General features: G+C 61.1%; 3 protein-coding genes across 5 annotated transcripts; all 3 read right to left on the minus strand.

Annotated features, from left to right (window-relative positions):
* Positions 1 to 160: 160 nt before the first annotated feature.
* On the minus strand, positions 161 to 5969 carry LOC118016141 (double C2-like domain-containing protein gamma). Of its 3 annotated transcripts, XM_035013423.1 has the most exons (11): positions 5634 to 5969; positions 3659 to 3764; positions 3407 to 3486; positions 3261 to 3332; positions 2936 to 3045; positions 2708 to 2843; positions 2522 to 2575; positions 1007 to 1158; positions 828 to 909; positions 546 to 642; positions 161 to 470 (listed from the first exon to the last, which is right to left on the minus strand). In XM_035013423.1, exons 1-11 carry the CDS (start codon positions 5640 to 5642, stop codon positions 340 to 342), a joined length of 1029 nt encoding a protein of 342 aa, XP_034869314.1. In that variant the 5' UTR covers positions 5643 to 5969; the 3' UTR covers positions 161 to 339. The 3 variants fall into 3 exon arrangements, with proteins under 3 accessions (XP_034869314.1, XP_034869312.1, XP_034869313.1); XM_035013421.1 differs by having other exon boundaries at positions 3659 to 5969; XM_035013422.1 differs by lacking the exon at positions 2522 to 2575 and having other exon boundaries at positions 3659 to 5969.
* Positions 5970 to 6046: 77 nt separating this feature from the next.
* NUDT8 (nudix hydrolase 8) lies at positions 6047 to 8110 on the minus strand. The gene is made up of 4 exons (XM_035013424.1): positions 7824 to 8110; positions 7057 to 7189; positions 6446 to 6523; positions 6047 to 6353 (listed from the first exon to the last, which is right to left on the minus strand). The coding sequence occupies exons 1-4, from the start codon at positions 8015 to 8017 to the stop codon at positions 6126 to 6128; spliced, it is 633 nt and encodes a 210-aa protein (XP_034869315.1). The 5' UTR covers positions 8018 to 8110; the 3' UTR covers positions 6047 to 6125.
* Positions 8111 to 10335: 2225 nt separating this feature from the next.
* TBX10 (T-box transcription factor 10) lies at positions 10336 to 13635 on the minus strand. Its single transcript, XM_035013758.1, has 5 exons — positions 13208 to 13635; positions 12986 to 13087; positions 12385 to 12556; positions 10964 to 11119; positions 10336 to 10659 (listed from the first exon to the last, which is right to left on the minus strand). Exons 1-5 carry the CDS (start codon positions 13633 to 13635, stop codon positions 10552 to 10554), a joined length of 966 nt encoding a protein of 321 aa, XP_034869649.1. The 3' UTR covers positions 10336 to 10551.
* Between the last annotated feature and the right edge of the window lie 6121 nt (positions 13636 to 19756).

The raw sequence follows: 19756 nt of genomic DNA on the forward strand, positions 1-19756 counted from the left end.
GGAACGGGGCTTTCCCAGTGTGACGAGGGGAAAACAGTGGCCTGGGGTCCAGACCTGGGCCTGGCCCAGTGTGGGCTTCTGGAGGGTGGGAGCAAGGAGAACAGGGCCCAGTCTGCCCTGTGAGGTGATGGGCAGGGAAAAGAGCAGACTCGGTCTGGTCTGGTTTGCAGGTTTATTCTTGCTTCATGATTGGCAGTGGGGTGAATTTGAAAGGGGGGGTAAGGAAGCAAACAATTTGGCATGGGGTTGGGCACGGTGGGTGGGGCAGCTCCAGGTCCTCCCAGCTCTACGGGTCAGTTTTGGGGAGGGTGGTGAGCAGGGCCAGGCTAGGTACCCCTTCTAGTCGCTGAGCTCGAGGGGCGTGCCGTCCAGTGGGTGCCACAGCTCCAGTCGGCGGTCACTGCGGCCCAGGCATTCACACCAGTGCCACTGGCGTTCCCCGCCTGCCTGGCTACTCAGCTGTACCCCGCCTGGGTCAGGGGACAGGGGTCAGGAGCCATGTGGGAGCCCATTGGGTCCCTCACCCCGCTCCCCCGCATTCTCACCGATGAAGTCATCAGCTGTGCCCAGGTCATAGTCCCATACAGACACCAGCAGCGTTTTCTGGGCCAGCTCCTCCCTCGGGCCTGCGTAGAAGAACTCCTGCAAGGAAGGGGGCAGAAAGGCAGGAAGGAGGGGGCCTTGAGTCCTTTACAGGTTCAGAGACAGGCTCAGGGAGGTGAGTTGCTCTGGTTAGGGGACGGGACTTGTGCTTTCTGAGTGAAACAGAACACCGACCTCCCCAACCCCAGAGCAGCTAGGACTGCCTCCATCTGACCTTGGCCTACCTCATTGAACTCGGGGTTCAGGGTCTTCTTCCGAACACTGGTCTTGTATTTAGATCTCTTCCCCACATTTGGACACAGGAGACTGGTTGGGAAAGATGGGGTCAGGTTGGGTGTGGCCCTGGAGAGGGGCTCTGGGGAAGCCCCACTGCCCACCTGCCTGTCCACCCGTGTACACTCACAGGCGGACAAAGGGGTCCGAGTAGCCGTTGGCATCCATGGGGGCGAGGTGGGCGCAGCGCAGCACACCCACCAGCAGGCCGCCCTGCCGAGAGCTGTAGCACAGGGACAGCAGGATGCGCCCGCGCTCCTCCCCTGCGGCTTCCACCTCCTCCTGCAGGGGTGGGCTGTGGTCAGCGGGTGCAGCCCAGAGCCCGCCCACCCGCCACTGTCAGCTGCCACGGGACAACTTGAGCTGGCTGCAGAAAAATCAGGGGCCAACAATTTAATGTCATGATTCTGCTTCCAAAAACAGTCACTGGCCTGGTGCCCTGGAAGGGAACTTCCAGATCCAGCGGCCCCTGCAGGGCCTGCGAAGGGGAGGGCTTGCTCAGACCACGGTACTGGTCAGCCCAGGGCATCTTTGTCACGGAGGGGAAGGGGGCTGGTGTCTGAGCGGCACAAACATGCTAGGAGCTTCCTAAATGGCCTCTCACTAAGCGCCCATCGCCACCCTCCCCCGTGTCACAGAAGCAGCCCCAAGAGGCTGTTCTCTACCCGACTGACATAGAGGTCACTAAAAAGCTACAAACCCCACCCTCTTCACCCCCCCACCGCCCAGGGGACTGAATGGCCTTTGCCACCCTCAGCCCCTGATGCTTGCAAAGGACTTGGGGAGGATGTCCAGGAAGAATGTGCTTCTCCCGTACTTAACATAGGATTCAGTTTACAGAAAGCCTAACCGCCTTGCTCACATCAGTAAAGGATATTCCATAAAAGCACCGGCCTGGCGCAGTGGTGCTTCTGTGTCGCGGGGCTGGGACAGGAAGTGTGCCTCTCAGGGGGCCTGCCCCACCTGGGTGGGACTTGCCAGCCTGGCCTTGGCTAATTGGCAGGTGCAGCAACTTGCGGCTCCACCAGGGGGCAGACAGCAGCACCTGGCCCTTCTGTCCTAGAGGAGCTGGGGAGGGCTTGCCCTCAGCCTTGCAGGTGCCTCGCCCCAGCTGAGCTGGGGGTGGGGTTGGGGTTCTGGCCATGCCTTTGGTCTTTGGCATAGGGCCCCCTGCAGTCATCTCTGCCTCCCGACAAGGGCCTGTCTAGGGCTACTAGCCCCAGAAATGGTACCCACAATGCCCTAGGGATCGACCTAGAAGCCAGGGAGCCCCACCTGCTGTCCATTCTCTCCTGGACCTTGACCTGCCCTCCCAACTTGGGCCATGGACAGAGCCCACCAGTTTCAGCCTGTGCTTCCACCTGGCTTGTGTGTCTGCTTCTGAGGGCTTTGCTTGACCCAGTACCCAGTAGTTGCTCTGGGCTGCTCTGGCCGGGGTGTCACCCTCCCTGCCCAGGCACTGGGGTCTGGCTGTTCCCTGGGGCTACGAATGCTAGGGCCTGTGAGAGAGATGGCCTCAGTTTCCCCAAGCCCACCTGGGCCTGAACACACGCCCTCAGCCCACCTCAGGCCCTGCCTGATGCACTTCAGCCTGGGCCACCAGGCCTGCCCCCCCATCCCTGCTTGGTCCCACTGTCCTACCCACCTCCTCATACAGGGACATGCCACGGGCTGTGTCCAGGCTCTTGGGCCTCTTGGTCTGAAAGAGCAGAGAGCCTGGTCACCTTGGCCAGACATTGCCCAGGGTCCCCCTCCTTGCTCCTTCCCTTTCCAGCTTCCCCACCACAAGGATCTTGGTACCCACACCCCAACCTCTGCCAGCCCCACTCACCAGCTTCCGCTTCTCCAGACACACATTGAAGCTCCTGGCTCGATTGGGCACCAGCTTCCTCAGGGGCACCCGCAGCTCCCCCAGGGGAAGCGCCCGCCGCCGTCGCCGCAGCCGTGGGTCCTCACACACACACAACCTGGTGGCCCCCCGGGTCAGCCCTGGCCGGGCAAGCCTCCCCCCACCCCCCACCTCAGCCTTGTCGCCTTGTGGCCCAGGCCAGGTCCTCACCGCAGAGTCTTTCGCCCCGCATCCTGGCAGGTGAAGCCATGATAGGTGAGTGTCTCCTCCCAGACAGGCCCCCTTGTGCCCCGAACCGTGCGGGTCCGCAGCTGGCTGGCCTGGGGGCAAGGTAGGGTGGATCAGGGCCTCCTTGGGCCCCAGAGCCCCACTCTGGCCCACCGCCCTGGTAGGCGCCCCATTGCACATCCCAGCAATGGGGAGCTCCATGCCTGATGTCCAGGTTTTGGCGGGGAGGGGCAGGGCAGGGCCAGGTGGGTGTTCCGGGCTGGGTGTGGCCAAGGGGCATTAGTAGGGGCCTGGGTGTCACCCACACCTTGCTGGCCCCTGGCAGCAGATTGGCTTTGACATAGGTGTCCACAGAGCCTGAGGCAGGTGGCTTGAGACCCTGAAAAGAGAACGAATGTGAGGCAGGCCTGTGACCCAGGCCCTTTGCCCATAGACCCCCGCCCCCATCCTCACCTTGGCACGGTGAGCCGTGCAGTGCAGGGCGCTGTTGTCCGTGTCAAAAAGAAGTGTAAACTCGAGTGTTCCCAGGGCAGCTAATGGCAGGTGGCAGGCAGGGTCAGCTCCTACCTCGACCCCTGCCCCGTACCCCAAATGGCACCATGGCTCCTGCCCTGCCCCTCCCCGGTCGGATGCTTGGGATGCCCCAAACCCTTCCCTGGCCAAGCCAGGCCAGGAGTGCTCCCCTGGTTCCCTGCCCCCACTCACTGCTGTCGTCTGAATCTCCCTCTGGCTCTGGGTCAGTCTGCGGCTGGGGTGCAGAACGTATGGCCGGGGTCACTGCAGGGTGCGGCTCTGGGGTGCGCAGGGTGTGCTTAGCGAAGGGGTAGAAGTGTGGGAAATAGTCGGAAATGCGGTGGATGGGCCGGATGGGGCCCGGGTTCACATTGATGGCCATGTGCTCCTGCATGCTCACCCGCTGTGGCTGCCCCCCCCCCCCCGCTCCCTGCCGCAGTGCCTGCCATGGGGGCTTGGACATGGGGGCAGGGACTCCGAGAAGCCCCCACGGGCTGGAGACGGGGGGAGTGCAGCGGGCCAAGGAGCCAGGGTGAAGAGGCATCCCTGAGGGCGCTGAGGGGGGCCTTGGGTGGCAGCCAGGACCTGAGAACAGAGTGCAGCGTCAGAGCAGGTGGGGTGGGGGAGAATTGGGGGGCTCCAACCTGAAGGAGGCCCCCAGGTGCTGGTAGTTAGGCCCCTGGCTACTCACCGCTCTGTGAGCTCCTCCACCTGGTTTGGTTCGCTGAGTATAAGCCAGACTGGGGTGACCCGCAAGAGCAAGAGCCTGAGCAGAGGGCCTCCCAGAACCCGTGAGGGAGGGGGAAGGGGCGGGGCTCGGGAGGCTGGCACCTCTCTGCCCTCAACCCCAAGGGTCCCTTCTTTAGTGCAGGCGCTCAGCCGCCCACCTCCCTCACCCCCACTTCACACACTGTCAGAGTTATTTTTACTACCATCATGCGCCCTGCTCCCAGGTGAGGAGTCTGGAGGGCCAGAGATGACACAAGGGGTGTGAAGTCAATGGGAGGGGCCCGTGAAGGAAGGGGTAGGTGAGGCAGGAGGGATGCCGGGGGAGGGTGCACGTGGGGAGGTATGTAGGAGTGGATGGTGGTGGGGGGGCACTTTGGGAGGTGTGGAGGGGGTGCACGGGAGGTGGAGGTGACAGGGCTCCTGTGGAGCGGGGATGCGCGCCCAGGGAGGAGACTCCAAGGAGGAGGGCGTCTGCAATCCGGGCCTCTTGCAGCCCAAGCTTTACAAAACACGAATCCTATCACTTCAACACCTGTCTGCCCCTCTCCCAGCCTGGAACAAAATCCTAACCCACCACTGAAGCATGTCCCCTTGACACCCCATGGTGGCCCCTGAGTGGTGGAGCCCCTCCCCACCCCCACATTGCTAATCTTGTTTCCTCGAACACCCCAAACTTTGTGCATATGCTGCTCCTTCTGCTCCAACTTCCCTCCTTTGCCCTTTGATCTGGCCTGCTCTTGCCCACCTTTGGTTTCAAGGTCACTCTGCAGGGGAACTTGGCTGGTTTTTTACCTACTCAACCTTCCCTTTTCTCTTCCCATTGGTCCTTTGGGGACTGCCCCTTCCCTAGTCTCAGTCTAGAAGGTTCATCCTGCTCCCCAGTTCTCTGCCCACAGACCCTGCCAAACAATTAATTCCAACTAGAGCAGGCCATGTGACAGGCTCAGGGAGGGCCAACGAAGTACAACTGGGTTAAACGGCCAGAGAGAGGAACTCTGTTTTCTGTTGATGGGATACTGGTGCTGTGCCACCCTACAGCTGTTGCCCTCCCCTTACCTCTCACCCCTGCAGAGGAGAGATTCTCCAAGAGTGAGGCCGACACAGTGGAAAGCACAGTAAGAGAGAGCCCCTGAGCCCCTGGATACAGCCATGCCTGAAGGTAGTGTATCTCGAGTTTATCCTCTTTTGGCAAAGTCGGCTAGTGGGTGGAGTTTCCTATCACCTGTCCTGGCTAATATTGCCCAGTCCACCATGACAAGGTCAGACTGCTTACCACCTCTCTCTGGTCTACATAACTGATGTATAATTCCACTATTATCTGTGATTAAATAATATACAATCACATGATTATGTGGGACCTGCTCTGAGGTCTTCCCCAGGAACTGAGTCACGCCCAGAGGCCAGGGCAGCATCTGAAGATAAGGCCCCAGCATAGTACCTGGTGCATGGTAGGAGCTGGGCGTCTTGGAACTTTGCAGTAACAAGTGGGGCTCCTCTTTGGATTCCTGCAGCCTGGCACGGGGTCAGCTACACACAGAGGTGGGAGCAGGAACTGGCTGAGTAGTGGCTGAGTGTGGCCTCTAGAGTCAGAGAGGGCTTGGCCCAAGTCCTAGCTTGGGGTGACCTTGGGCAAGGTGTCTCTTCTCTCTGAGCCCTCGTCTCACCGGCCAGGGCCAGCATTGGCCCCACCTCAGGGCTGTGGTGAAAGCCAAGTACCTGTACTTAATAAGTGCCCACTGGTCAGTGGGTAACAGTGTGATGGGACAGAGGCACCCCAGCCAGGAGGCCAGTTGTCCCATGGGGTCTGCCCAAAGTCAAGGCCCCAGTGCAGAAGATGCAGCTGCCACAGGATTGGTAAAAGCTCTTTATTCAGTCCGTGAATGGAGCTGGCCCGGCAGGGTGAAGGAAGGGGCTGCCTGTGGCCAGGCCTTCAGCCCGTGGGCCGCTCTGAGCTGGCCAGGCGGGGCTGGTAGGCGCCAGGTGCCAGCAGCTGCAGGGTGAACTCAGTGATGACGGCCGTGAGCCCCCAGACACGGTGGGGCCCGTGCAGGAAGACAGGCAGCGTGTAGCTGAAGTGGCCATGCAGGCAGAAGTGGGTATACCCTTGGTTCTGCGCCTGCAGCAGGTGGGCCAGGGGGAGTGCAAATACCTCGTCCACCTGTGGAAGGAGGCAGTGAGAGGGCGGATGGAAGACTGCTGTAGACAGAGCCTCCCCCAGTTGGTTGGCCCCCCACCCTCCCCCCCACTCACCTCTTCAGGGTTGGGCCTGAGACTCTGGGGATCCAGTGGGCCCACACCAGCAAGCACTGGCACCACGCTGGCCTTTTGCTGGGGCAGGAGGGTGACAGGCAGTCAGGGGAGGCCTGGTCTTGGGGAGGGGAGCCTAGAGGGAGACCCCCACCTTTCCATCCAGAGCCCGTCAGCATTGGAGGCCCCTGCGCTTGAGCTCACTCCAGCCATGCTGACTAACTCAGGGCCCTCAAACTCGCTAGAGCCATCCAGCCCTCTTGGCCTTTGCAGACTGTTCCCTCCACTTAGAATAACCTTCCCTTACTTTTACTCCCCTAAAATCTCCCACTCATCATCCAATCCCTGCCTACCCTGTGAAACCTTCCCCAACTCTCCTCCACCAAGCTGGGCAGAGCTGGCTTACCCCGAGGCCACCTCCAGCCCCAGAACTGAGCCTCAGGATCCCCGGTGAAAAGGAGCTAAGATACCCCTGGCCCCTCCCTGATGGGTTGTGTGGGGATGGAACAGGACCACCAGGCAGGTGTCTGGTGCTCCACCATGCCGTCTGCCTGCCAGAGGCCGTGACCACCCTCCTTGTCCCTGATGGTGGCCTCAGGGTCTGGCAGCCTTACCCTGTCGTGCACAGGCCGCAGGACACCCCACACATGCTCCTCAGGCACAGTAAGGCCCAGCTCCTCGTGGGTCTCCCTTAGGGCTGTGTGCACCACATCCTGGTCAGTGGGGTCACATTTGCCTCCTGGGAAACTGATAAGCACAGGAAGCCTGGTCCTTTGTCTGTTGGGGCCTTGGTGGGTGGGGGTGACAGCTGTGGCAGAGGGCTAGTCACCCACCTAAGCATCTTCTGTCTCTGCCTCTAGTTTGTAGTGAGGCCTCGGGCAAGCCACATGACCTCTCCAGGCTCAGTTTACCCCCCCTGAACGACAGGGGTAAGGGTGAAGCCCTGGAGTTCATACACGCAACTTTTGCCTATGGTGGCCCCAGTGGCGCTATGACCCTAGTGCGTCCCCAGTTTCCACCGGGGACGGGGGCGGGACCAGGGCGGGAAGCCAGGCAGCCCCGCCCCGCGAGCTGCTTCTGCTCCGGGATCCGAATCAACCCGGAGTCGCCGGCAGGGGGCGGGGTCTTGCCTTTTTAGAGAGGCGGGCACAGCTCCGAGAGGTGTCCCCAGCCCGAGGTGGTGCGGGACGCTACTCGAGGGGTGCGGCGTGGCGACCGGACTGGAGCACCCGCGGCGCCAGGCTCGGGGCGGAGGGACGCGGGGCGCGGCTCTCCCCAGACCCGTTCCCCAGAGGCGGAAACCCAGGCTCGGAGAGGCGAAGCGCCTTGCTCAGGTCCCTCCGGTCCTCCCAGCAGGGACAGGAGTTCCCTGCCGGTGTACCTGACGTCACCCTGGTGGCTCCCGGCCAGGCGGCTGGACCGCAGCGTGTAGAGCAGCGCCGGGACCCCGCGCACCGAGCACAGCGGCACCAGCACCGCGGCCGCCGCGGGGCGCGCGCGGAGCCGGGCCGTGGCCCCAGCCAGCAGCCGCCGGCAGCGTCGCTCACCCTCCGCTGACAGGCAGTCGGGCTGCATGTCCGGCCCCGCGCAGCCGGGACACGGAGGGCGCCGGGCCTCGGGAGGGAAGGGGAAGGACAGCACTCGCACTCCGCGTCCCTTGGGAAGCTGGGCGGGGCCGCGGGAGCATTCGCCTCGCCCCGCCCCGCCCCGCCCCGCTCCGCCCCGCCCCATGGGGCTCCGAAGCCGCACTGGCTATGCCCCTTGGGGGCGGGGCCTAGGCAAGAGGCGGGGCCTCAGCGGAACGGGGCGGGGCATGAGGGAGAGGCCTGGCCTCCGGTTGGTGGGGCGGGCCGGAAGGGGCGAGTCCCGATGACTTGGGTTCCGGCAGAGGGGCGGGCCTGGGCTGAGGGCGGAACTGGCGTTGAGGGTGTGGAGGGGCTGCCTCAGAGCCCGTGGAGCTTCTCGCGTGGCGCGCGTCCAGCTTCCGGACCCGGCCCTTGTGACGGCGGGGTTCGGGAGTCGGGGTGTCAGGCTTCGAGGCTTTGCCGGGCCCCGCGTCCCTCCACGCCCACGGGTGCCCGTCCCTTTCCTAAGGACCTAACGTGAAGTGCTCCAGGATGTTCGGAGTCAGCGTTTCGGGGATCCACGGGGCGCCCCTCCTGGAGGCCGGGGACGTCAGCGGCTGCGGGAGGAGTGCCCAGCCGGCTTCCCCTCGGGGCTCCTCTCCTGGTTCCTCTGCGTGTGCGCGCCGCGCCGTCCGGCTCCAAGCGACCCGTTCCAGCCCCAGGCCTTTGCGCTGCTTTTCCCACCGCTGGGAACTTGTCTCCCCTCCTCCCCGCCCCTTTCCCTCGCAATTCCTGCTCCTTTAGGTGTTGGTTTAAATGTCACCTCTCTGTGAAGCTCGCCTGCCTCCAGTCTTGATTGGATTCTCAAGCCCCTCCCCCCCCCCCCCCCCCCCCCCGCCCCATCTTGGCCGGGCCCTTGTGGTCGCTGCCTATCATGTTTCTGCGTCCCTCCAGACCCCGGCTTCTCAGGACCAGGCCACCCCAGTCTTGGGCAGGGCACCTATACGTGGAATGGCAGGTGTCACCATGCTTTGCATTGACTGAGCAGCTGCCTCTTTGAGCTGCAGTTTCAGTCTTCATCTGGACACATAGGGCGGGGAGCAGAAACTGCGGGCTCACTCAAAGCCCTGCCCCTTGGCTAGTGTCCACCTTTGCCATCACTGTTCTGCAAGGGATACCAGTGGCACTGGGCAGAGCTTCGGGATGTCTGCAGCCCGTTATCTGGGGTCCGGGTGTTCCTGAGCCCCTCCACCCCCCAGCCCCGGGGACAGAAGTGCTCGGACTACTCGTGCCAAATGGTTTAATGTGGGGAGAAAGGGAGAGGGAAAGCAGGGTTTGGAGGAGTCACCCCTCAAGGCAGAAGGGGACAGGCTGGGGGGAGATGGCTGTTTCCAAGCCTGGCACCTTCTCAGCCTTGCTGTGATTCTGGGCAGGCAGCCTCCCTCTCTAGGCTTCCACCTGCCCTGCTCTCCTTGGAAGGGGACAGGGCTTCTGTAGAGGCAAGGCTGGAGGGAGTAGTGTTCAGGGCAAGAGGAGTCTGTCCACAGGGCCCTCATCATCACTGAGGGTCCTGGACAGGCCCCAAGCACATGGCAGTGGGGGACAGGAGCCCCAGCCTAGCTGGGAGGGGCAGGCCCTCCTGATCTCTGTCAGCCTGGATATTGGGGAGCGGATATGGTGTTGGTCGGGCCCTTGGGATTCTGAGGGGACTTGAGGCTCCAGGGTATAGGCCCTGGTAGTTGAGGGGCTGGTAGGTGGCTGGGGCCAGCAGAGCCTCAGTGGGGGACAGCAGCTGATGGTGCGTCCGGGCAGATGTCCTGGAGTTGGAGGCCAGAGCTTTGCTGGGGTCTGAGGGAGGATATGGTGAGTAGACCCCAGACCTCCCCTTACATCCTCAGCCTCCCTTGTTCCTTCCCTGCTCCCATCCCATTCCGCCCCTTCTCAGCCTTTGCTCTTGCTCTTCCCTCTCCCTTCCCTCTTCCCCACCCTCTCTCATTATCTAAACCCTTCCCAGTTCTTCAAGGCCCGGCTCAGGAGCCACCTCCTCCAGCGAGCCCACCTGAACCTCCCACCCCTGCTCTTGGCACCTTGTCCCTGTCCTGTTCTCTCTGCCCTTGATCGCAAATTGTCTCAGAAATCCCTGCCTCCTCCTCTTTGTCCACACAGGTGCCCGGTGGGCTTGCTGAACATTCTGAAGCCCCTTGCTGGAGGCCCTATGGCCCTGTCAGCTCACTTCCTGCCCACTGTGCATGCTCTGGTCCTCCGGGGGGCTAACCTTTTTCCTGCTCTGCGGGGCCTTTCAGCAGGCAGGAGCTGAGGCTGCTGTGACTCCGGGCCGGGATGCTGAGCAGGGCTCGTGGAGATACAGTCCTGAAGATGCGACAAGCAGGAATGGAGGCAGGAGGCCAGGGGGAGAGCCCAGGCCAAGGGTCGTGATCAGTCAGGCAGTGGGACCCCAGGACGAGTCAGTGGGCATGACCCTCAGAGAAGGGCAGGAGCCAAGGCCTTAGGAGAGGCCCCGGGGATGGGGGGTGAGGGGCTGGGTTAGGGCAGCCGGGCGGAGCTGTCAGGGCCCAGACAGTACCAGGAGTCCAAGTCAGTCTCCCTAAAGCCCTTGGCAAAAGGGTTGCTGGCGATTTTCAGCTGGGTGATCTGCAGAGAAGAAAGTACGGTTATGGGCCAGCCCTGAGCCAGGGAAAGGCTGTGGGGCCCCACATTCAGCCACCCCATCTTCCCTGGACACCCCAATCAGGAGGCCCTGGGACCTGGGCTCCTCAGCCCAGGAGCCATTGGGCATGATGGCAGGGGAATGATTGAGGGCAGCGGTCCGCTGAGTCCTAGAGAAGGAGAGAAGGGCAGGGCTCTGTGAGCATGTGGGAGCTCAGAGCCTTGGGCCTCAGTCTCCGTGCCTGTGAAATGGGCTGGCAGCTGCCTCGTGAGCTGTGGCCCAACCCACCCGGTGGTTCTGATAGGCTGTCACGGCCGTGAACTGGGTCTCCGTGAAGATGAAGGACTTGAAGTTCTCCTGGGCGTAGCGCTCACTGTCCTTGCGTGGGTCCACGAAGACCACGTGGAACCGGGGCTGGTAGCGGTGCATGGAGTTGAGAATGATCTGGAGGGGGTTGCAGAAGGCGGTGTGCAGGGGAGGAGCAGCAGACCCTCCCCAAGGCTAAGTCCTCTCCAGGGTGGGAAGACTGCCTTTCTTATAATAGGGGTGCCGAGTCTGGCCTTGAGAGCCTACGGTTCTGCGGCAGGGCCCCTTTATGCCTGAGCATTTTTGCCACTTTGCCTTCTCTCACATCCACATCCCGATGTCAGCTTTACCTTCAGAAATATCCAGAATCTGACCACCTCTCCAACCCCACCACCTCCACTCTGCCTGATCACCATCATGTCCCCCTGGATTTCCTCAGCCACCTCCTGGCCAGTCTCCCTGCCTCCACCCAGCTTCTCTGTCCATTCTGCGCACAGCAACCCCAGTGAGGGGGAGCTGGGCTCCCCCTGCCATCAGGTTTCCACAGTGGCCCCAGGAGAGGCCTCCCTGATGCCTGTCACCCCCTGCTCAAAAGCCTCCTGTGACCACTGCACAGAGTAAAAGCCCTCTCCATAGCCTGCAGGCTCTGCAGATCAGCCCTGGCAGCCTCAGGGTCTCTCCAACCATCTCGCCTATTCACCCCACTTCAGCCACATGGGAGCCTCCTTGCACTTCCCCCACTGACTGGCCCAAAATTCTGCAGCCTCAGGGCCTTTGCACTTGCTGTTCTGTCCCCTGCAACAGCTCCCACTTCTGTGTGCACAGCCTGCCTTCCCCATTTCCTTTAGATCTCTCTTCAAATATTGCCTCAGCGTTTCTAAACCCCCCCCCCCCCCCCGAACGGACAATTCACCTCTGTCTCAGCATCCCCTCCCTGGTTCCTTTTTCTCCTGGTATTTATCACCATCTGAGACACTACACACAGGACCTTCTGGATTCTTTGCTTACCATCTGCCCCCTACCCCAGGAGGTGAGCCCCATGGAGGTAGGGATCTTTGTCTGTTTGACAAAGTGGAAATAATGCTGTGTTCCTGCACCCACCATGGGCCTGGCCTGTGGTGGGCATTCCATAAACACTGTCTACAAGGAGGATAGTGTTTGCTGGAACATTCCCACACCTCCAGCCCACTTACTCACCTGCTTGGACAGTCCCCTCTGCTGTCCAACCCCTGGCCAGGTGAACTTGGCCACCAGCATTGGCCATCAGTAGCGGGTGAGGGTGCTGGGCACCAAGGCCCCTGGGTATTAACGACATGGCTAGCCCTGGTCCCAGGCTTCGTTATGATCAGGCCCCAGTGTCCCCAGCCCTGGCTTAACCCCTCCCCACCGTGGCTGGGCCTCACGTGGCCATTGTCGTCCAGCAGGTTGTTGGTCAGCTTGAGCTTGTCAAAGGACACAATCTGGCGCATCCACTGCGCGCCCTTGGCCGGCGAGTCCGGGTGGAAGTGCACACGACCAGGCGTGACTGGGTCTGCTTTGCCTGCCACCAGCCAGGCTGAGCTGTGAAAGGCGTACCTGGGGGGCAGAGCAGGTGGCAGGGGGGCCCCATCTGTACCCCACGGCACTCATCTGCTGCCCCCACCTGGAGCCAGGGCCGGCGGGGCAGAGGGGCCATCCCTCAACATTACTGCCCATGCACTATCCCCATCTTGCACATGAGGAACGGGAGACCCCAAGAATGCTGTCCGGCCTTGAGTTCCCTGTGGCTGCACTGGGCTAGCCCACTCTGCCTGCCCAGGCTAGCCCGCTACCCACCTGCTGCTGAGACTGTTGGCTGCCCTGAGCTGGGCTCCTGCCCTGCCTTCAGGCTTCCACTGTTGCCCCAGGATAGGCCTCCCTGATGCTACTCCGACTGGCCCCTGGCTCCCCCCAGAGTGCAGGTAGGGGTCTCCTTCCTGGCTCAGCCCCTGCTCTCTGAGCTGCTTCCCTGGCCAGCCCCCAGACCTGTATCTTTTGTCGTCCAGAGGCACGAAGTCCATGAGCAGGGCATAGTCAGCCAGTGTGTCCATGCCCAGGATCTTCACCTGGAAGGTGGGAAACATCCTCCTGCAGGAGAGAGGTGCTCAGCAGCCCAAATGCAGCTCCAGCACGGCCCCCTGTCCCTGCCGCGCGTGCGCGCGCGCACACACACACACACACACACACACACGCATCCGCTGCTCACACCTGCCGGCCTTGGTGACAATCATCTCTGTGCCCAGCTGGTTGAATTCCTCCCACAGAGTCTTCATCTCCAGCTGAACTGTCACACTGGACACACGTGGGTTCTTGGGGCCCTGCTTGCTGGGCTCAGCCACGACTTGGGCCCCTGTGGAGCCGGTGGAAGGGCCTGACGGGAATGGGGAGTCCAGCCGGGGCTCCCAGCTGGAGCTGGTCATGGGCAGGGTGTAGGGTTCTGAGGACGCAAGTGCCCCAAGGCCAGCAGAGAGGAAGGCTGGGAAGGAAGGATGAAAGGCTTCTTGTCCCCCTGTTTGCCTCACCCCTTTGCCACCAAGCCAGCTCTCATCCTTCAGGTGGCACTTAAGTGCCTCTTCCTCCAGGAAGCCCTCCCCGACTGCCAGGCCTGTGTTCCCAGAGTCCCCCTGACTGAACATCACTTCATGAGTAAATGCTGACTTAAAGCTCAGGAGGCCAGAGACAGGGCCTGTCTGGTTCCCCAGGGAATCTTTGAGCCATCAAGCGGCCTCATGGCTTTGAGCAAATTGTTTCACCCCTTGGATCCTCCGTTTCCATATCTGTCACACGGGGTTCTTAATACCTGCCTCATAGGGTCCATGGATTACAGTGCCTGGAGCACAGCAGACCCTTCAAAAAGGACACCTGTTATGCATGATAGGCTATGTGAGGTTGTGGGGTTGGGGAGGAGCGTCTTAGCTCCGCGGACACCCAGCTGTCTGGTGCTGCCGGGAGATCTGAGCCGAGAGGAGACCCTGGAATCACCACCAGTGACTCTCACCCGTGTCTGACCTCAAAAACCTGCCCAAACCCTGCCTCCAGCAGCCCATCCTAACGTCTTTCTGCTCTGGCCTCCTCCCTTTTCCCTAAAAATTCCAGTTTTTGATAAGCAGTCCTGGTACAAGCCTTGGCCAAAAGTTTTGCCGCCACCTACTTAAAAAAAAAAAAAATCCTAACTACAATGAGATACTATTTTACACCCACGAGGAGGGCTATTACCAAAAACAAAACAAAAACCAGTAACAAAGCAAAAGTGCAGGGGTTGGCGAGGATGTGCAGAAGTTGGAGCGCTGTGTGCATTGCTGGCGGGATGGGAAATGGTGCGGCTGCTGGAGAACAGAATGACCATACATACGATCCAGCAATTCCACTTCTAGGCATTTACCTAGAAATGGAGAATTGCACAAAAGGAACTGGGGGCAGCGACCTGGACAGATATGTGCACATCAGTGTTCACAGCAGCACTGTTCCCAATAGCCAAAAGGTGAAAGCACCGCAAATGTCCATTGATGGATGAATGGATGAGCAAGCTACGGCCTATCCAGACAACGGAATATTGTTCCCCCTTAAAAAGGAAGGACATTCTGCGGCGTGCCATGACACAGATGGACCTTGAGGACGTTACGCTAAGTGAAACAAGCCAGACACAAAAGGACAAATCCTGAGCGATTCCACGAATCGTCCGATTCATAGACAGGGAGGAGAATGGTGGTTGCGGGGGCAGAGGGAGTGGGAGCGGAGTGCGCATTTCATGGGGACAGAGTTTCAGTTTTGCAAGAGGCAAGAGTTCTAACGGATGGTGGTGCTGGGTGCACAACAGCGTGGATGTCCTTCATGCCCCTGAGCTCTACACTTAAAAATGGCTAAAATGGAAATTTTGATGTTATGTACATTTGACCACAATTTAAAAATTAACACTAGGGAAAAAAAAGTCCCGAAACACGGACTGTTAGTTTCTACCACACCCTAGCCAGAGCCAGTACTCAGCAGGTGCCTCATCTGAGCGTGGGGCTCGGCCTGGGGCCCCTCACAAAAGCCCCTGGGGGGGCTGCGGTCTGGGAGTGGGTGCGTCTCTCCTCCTTCTGAAGGAGGGGCCACATCAGCTCTCCATTCCCCAGAGGGGCAGGAAGGCTACAGGGGCTGAGGTCCCTCAGCACCTGGACCAGGCCGTCAGATGGGGGCAACTGTCCACTGTTCAAAGGCCCTGCAGGGGCAGGCCCATCACCCAGGCAACCAATGCTCCAGGATCCATGGTGCTGGGTCCCCAAGGGAGAGGCTCAGGGCTTCCCTGGGCCTGGGACCTTTGCAGGCTGGTCGCTGGCTCCCGAGTCTTCGATGAGCCCATCCCCTGCCCACCTTGGTCAACAGGCCACCCTTGAGTGCTCTCAGGAACTCAGGAGGGGCCTGTTCTCTGCCTGGTTCCTCTCAAAGTAGGCACCCCTTGGGGTCAGGATTTGACGATTTCCCACAAGCGTGGAGTCAGGTCTGGAGAGGAAGTTAGAGGCTTCTTGTCCAGCTCCTCCCCCACCCCCACAACCTTGATACTCAATGGGTGAAGCCCAGAGAGGGGAGGGGACAGGCCCAAGGTCGCCCATGCCTGAAAAGGCTTTCCCTTCCCAGGAATGCCTCATTACCCCTGCCCGGCAGCACCCCTATATTTGTACCTGGGTGGCTGTGAGCCCATCAGCCCTGCCCTGGAGGGATCTGAGGCCTCAGCGTGGGGTGCCCCTGCCCCACCCTCTGGCCCAGGACCTGGGTCCAGCGGGATTTCCTTGGTCCCCACACCCAATCCCTGCCCTGCCCCATCACCCCGGAGCCTGAGCCCAGCCGTGGGGCCACCTCGGCTGCCTACACGGTACCTGCCATGGGGACAGCCTGGACGTTGGCTGCTGGAGGAGCCCTGCTCAGCGGGGCGCCGGCTGCAGCTGCCACCTGAGGGGCCCCTGCCTGCTGGGAGGGTGGTCAGTCACTCGGGGTCTCCTGGCCCAATCAGCGGCGCGGCTCCGTTCTGCAGGACTGTCCTTCCCTCGGAGCGATCGCTCACGTCTTGATTCTCCACTGGAGCCAGGCACCTGGTCTCGGCAGGTGGGACCCTGGTTCTGGGGGGAGGCAGGGCCCCTTCTCCAAGCCACGCTCACACTGGACTGAGGCTGGCGGGGCTTGTCCAGCTCCAGGCGTGGTGCTGTGTGGGAGGAGGGCAGGTGGGAAGGCTCTGACGTGGCAAAGCCTCCTCTCCCCCTCCCGGTCCCCTCTCCCAGCTCCCTCCCTTCCCCAGCCAGGAGACCCCCAGCCGTTCCTGATCAATGGACCAAGGCACAGGGTGGGGGCGCATCTTGAGGACCTGTTGGGTGGTCCGCAGGGGCCCTGGCCTGGTGACTGGAGGGGCTCGGAGCCTACAGGGCCTGGAGGAGGCTGGGGAGGCTGGGGAGGCTGCAGGAGCATGAGGGCTGGATGGCAGCGGTGCTGCCCTCTCATGGGGACCCTGACCCCTGACCCCTGACCCCTGACCTGGGGCTGCTGCTGCGGCCTGGCCTGGGCAACTGGGGCAGGAAACACAAGGGGGCAGCGTCGACAAGCCCTGGCAGAGGCAGAGCCCCTGATGGCTCTGACCCATAAGCTGTGCAAAGCTGATGACTTCCTGTCGGTCCCCGTGCCTCAGTTTCCCCAACTGTAATAAGTGCATAATCTCTTCTATCTGGGATAGACAGCAGTAAGCTGTTCCTATCCTGATTGACAGGGCCTACGTAGTCCCCAGAGGGTGGGAGCCTGGCCCAGGTCAGAGGTCACTGGTCTGTCTGTTCTCCCCAGCCTGACCCGGCACCTTCTCCAGGCTGCCCCTCCTGTCCAGGCCGGCCATTCAGGGACACATAGATCGCCAGTCAGGAAGGCACAGGGGGGTGGGGCACCCCCAAACTAGTTGCTATCCCTTGATAGTGCTCTTTGGCCATTTCATCCCTGCCATACAGCCCAGGGAGGGTTATCGGGCTGGACTCCAAGCTAGCCCGTTCTGGAAGGGGGTATTTGAGCCCCCAGGCCAGCTCTAGGTGAGAGCACCTCAGGGTGTGCTGGGGTCCCCAAGGCAGGTGTGACCCCCTCCCCCAACACACCTCCTCTACTGGGGACGTGGGGTAGGCAGAGGCCCATACCTGAGAGTGGCCATGGAGGGACCGAGGGTTGGAGGGGCTGCTTCTCTCCAACTGGGACATCCCGGCTCCTCCCAGAGCCCCATACCGGGGGGCCGACCTCTCTTCCCTTCAGCTTAGGGATGCTGCCTGCTTCGGTCTCCTATACCCCAGGGTCCTGCCAGGCGAGCTGGGAGAGGCGGGCGGGCCCCTGGCATAGACCCATGCCCAGCTTTGCTGTTTGCCCTAGGGCAAGATACGGGGCTTCTCTGTGCTTGTGAAGGTCGCAACGGCTCTCAGGGGCCACCCAGTGGGGTGTGGCCAACCAGGCCACACTGTCCCGGGATCCACAGTGGGACCGTTGGGAGAGGGGAGAGAGGATGGAGGGGCTTGGGAGATTCCCACCAATCCTGGTGGCTCCCCATCAGCCTAGACTCCCAGGAGTGGGCCAGCCCGGGGTTCTGTTGGCTACTGGTGTGTGTGTGTGTGTGTGTGTGTACTTGCACTCAGTTTGGGTCTGTGTGATGGGAAACACCCCCCTCCACACGCGTGTGAGCACACTGACACGCACACAGATGAACTCAAGGCCTAGTGCCCTGTGCAGGCTCCTGCGTGCACACACACACAGCTCTCTTGCACACGCACCGTGCACACAGGCGCACCTCTCTGCACAAGCTCCTCCGCAGCCGGCCTGCCCTTCCTGCCCGAGGCGCCTGCTGGCCCCCCTGCCCCCTCATCCATCTTGCCTGCCAGCCCGTCCCTGGTGCCCCCATATCCTTCACACCTTCTCATCTTGCTGCTCAATAGCAGGAGGCCGCGTGGCAGCTGTGGCCGCGGGGAGATGGATGGGCCAGGCAAGGGTGCAGAGGGGCCGGCGACTGACGCCGCCCGTGGCCGCAGCGCCGGGCCCCCCAGGCACCTTGTCAGGCTTAGGTGGGTGTGGAAGCTGTCACGCTGTGTCCAGTCTGGCCTCCAAGGACCCCCTGCAGAGTGCCTGGGTCAGGACTGAGGGGACCCCAGCCGCGGACCCTGTGCCTGCTCCTTCCTGGGGGGCTGAGGAGTTCCATGCAGCCTCCCTGGTTGGACTTCCCCTCCCCCAAGCCAGGGCACCTCTTCCCCTGTCCCTGCACCTGGCCGGTCTGTCCTGGGTGCAGAAAGCCTTGTCGAGCTCCCCCCTGCCCCAGCCCGACTCCCCCTGAGCCCCCGTGGTCACTGGGCACATTACACATCGGAAACGCACATCAGGCCTGTGCCCAGCCACATATAGATCCCCCCAGAAGGACGCCCAAGGCACTGTGGTCTTGGAAACACATATGCGTGCAGTCACGCCCACACCGCACCTGGGCAGGCGCACCCGTGGTCCCCCACACACGTGTGCACGCACACGGACACAAGCCTCTGCTCGCTCAGATGGACTCCCTGGCCCTGGGAGTGCAGGCAGGTTGGGGGCACCCCTCTGTTTTCTCCAGGACAGCTTTTCTCCAAGTGGGATCTTCCCCCTGGGCACTGATAGGCAAGCATGGGGACAGAGACAGCCGCTGCTGGCCCCGGGACACGCAGCATGTCCAAGACCATGCTGAGCCGGACCTGCCCCAGATTCTGAGGTCACAGAGAGATCATGCAGGACAGAGGACACAAGCCATTAACCCCTGGACATCTTCCATTTTATAGATGGGAAACTGAGGCACAGAAGTATGGGGCATGGCAAGAAACAGGGTACACAGCAGGTGGCAAAGAGGGGCCCTGGGCTCCGGATTGTGGCTCAGGACCCACTGTTCGGATGGGAGTGCTGAGCCTGGGCAGACCTGGCGTGGGTTAGGGACCTAGGGTGGGGGCAAGGGCAGGCACAGAGAATGTGAGCTTCTCAGTCTGGAGGAGGACAATGCCCCTCTCATAGTAGGCGGCCTCATGATGAACACGGGGTACACAGTGGACTCCCCCTCATAGAGCACATCCTCATCACTGAACATCTGGAAGACGGCCATACTGGGCTGCAGTGGCTGGAAGTCTCAGTCGTGGGAGGAGAGCCAAGGGCCAAGGTTGCTGGGGCCGACCTCTACCCTGGACCCTGTGTTTAGAAATGGAGACAAGTCGCCTTAGAAAGACAGTTGTCACTGTGGAAGTGTAGCCTTGTGGTTAAGGCACAGAGAGTAAGCCTGCGTTCGAATCCTTGCAAGCTGTGTGACCTTGAGCAAGTCACTTAACCTCTCTGGTCCTCAGCTTCCTCGACTGTAAAATAGGAACTATAGTATCTTCTCCTATCATCCTGAGGTTTAAATTAAACCGTTAATAGTGCTTAAAACAGTGTCTGACACACAGTAAATACAATATAAAAGTTTACCAAATTTTTAAATTATGGGAGAAGTCGCGGTGCCTGGGTGGGGCCATCGGTTGAGCGACTAACTCTTGGTCACCATCTTAGGGTCGTGAGATCGAGCCCCACGTCTGGCTCTGCACTCAGCATGGAGTCTGCTTGAGTTTCTCTCTCTCTCCCTCTCCCTCTGCCCCTCCCACTCATGCTCTCTCTCTCTCAAATAAATAAATAAAAAATAAAAATAAAGAAATAATTGTGGAAATCACTGAAAATAACTGTTATGGCTTAGCATCTGTAAGGAAGTGGGCCCCAGCCCTAAACCCT

The sequence above is a fragment of the Mirounga leonina genome, unplaced genomic scaffold (assembly GCF_011800145.1).
Source record: "Mirounga leonina isolate KUSES-001 unplaced genomic scaffold, KU_Mleo_1.0 Mir_166, whole genome shotgun sequence".
Classification (NCBI taxonomy): domain Eukaryota; kingdom Metazoa; phylum Chordata; class Mammalia; order Carnivora; family Phocidae; genus Mirounga; species Mirounga leonina.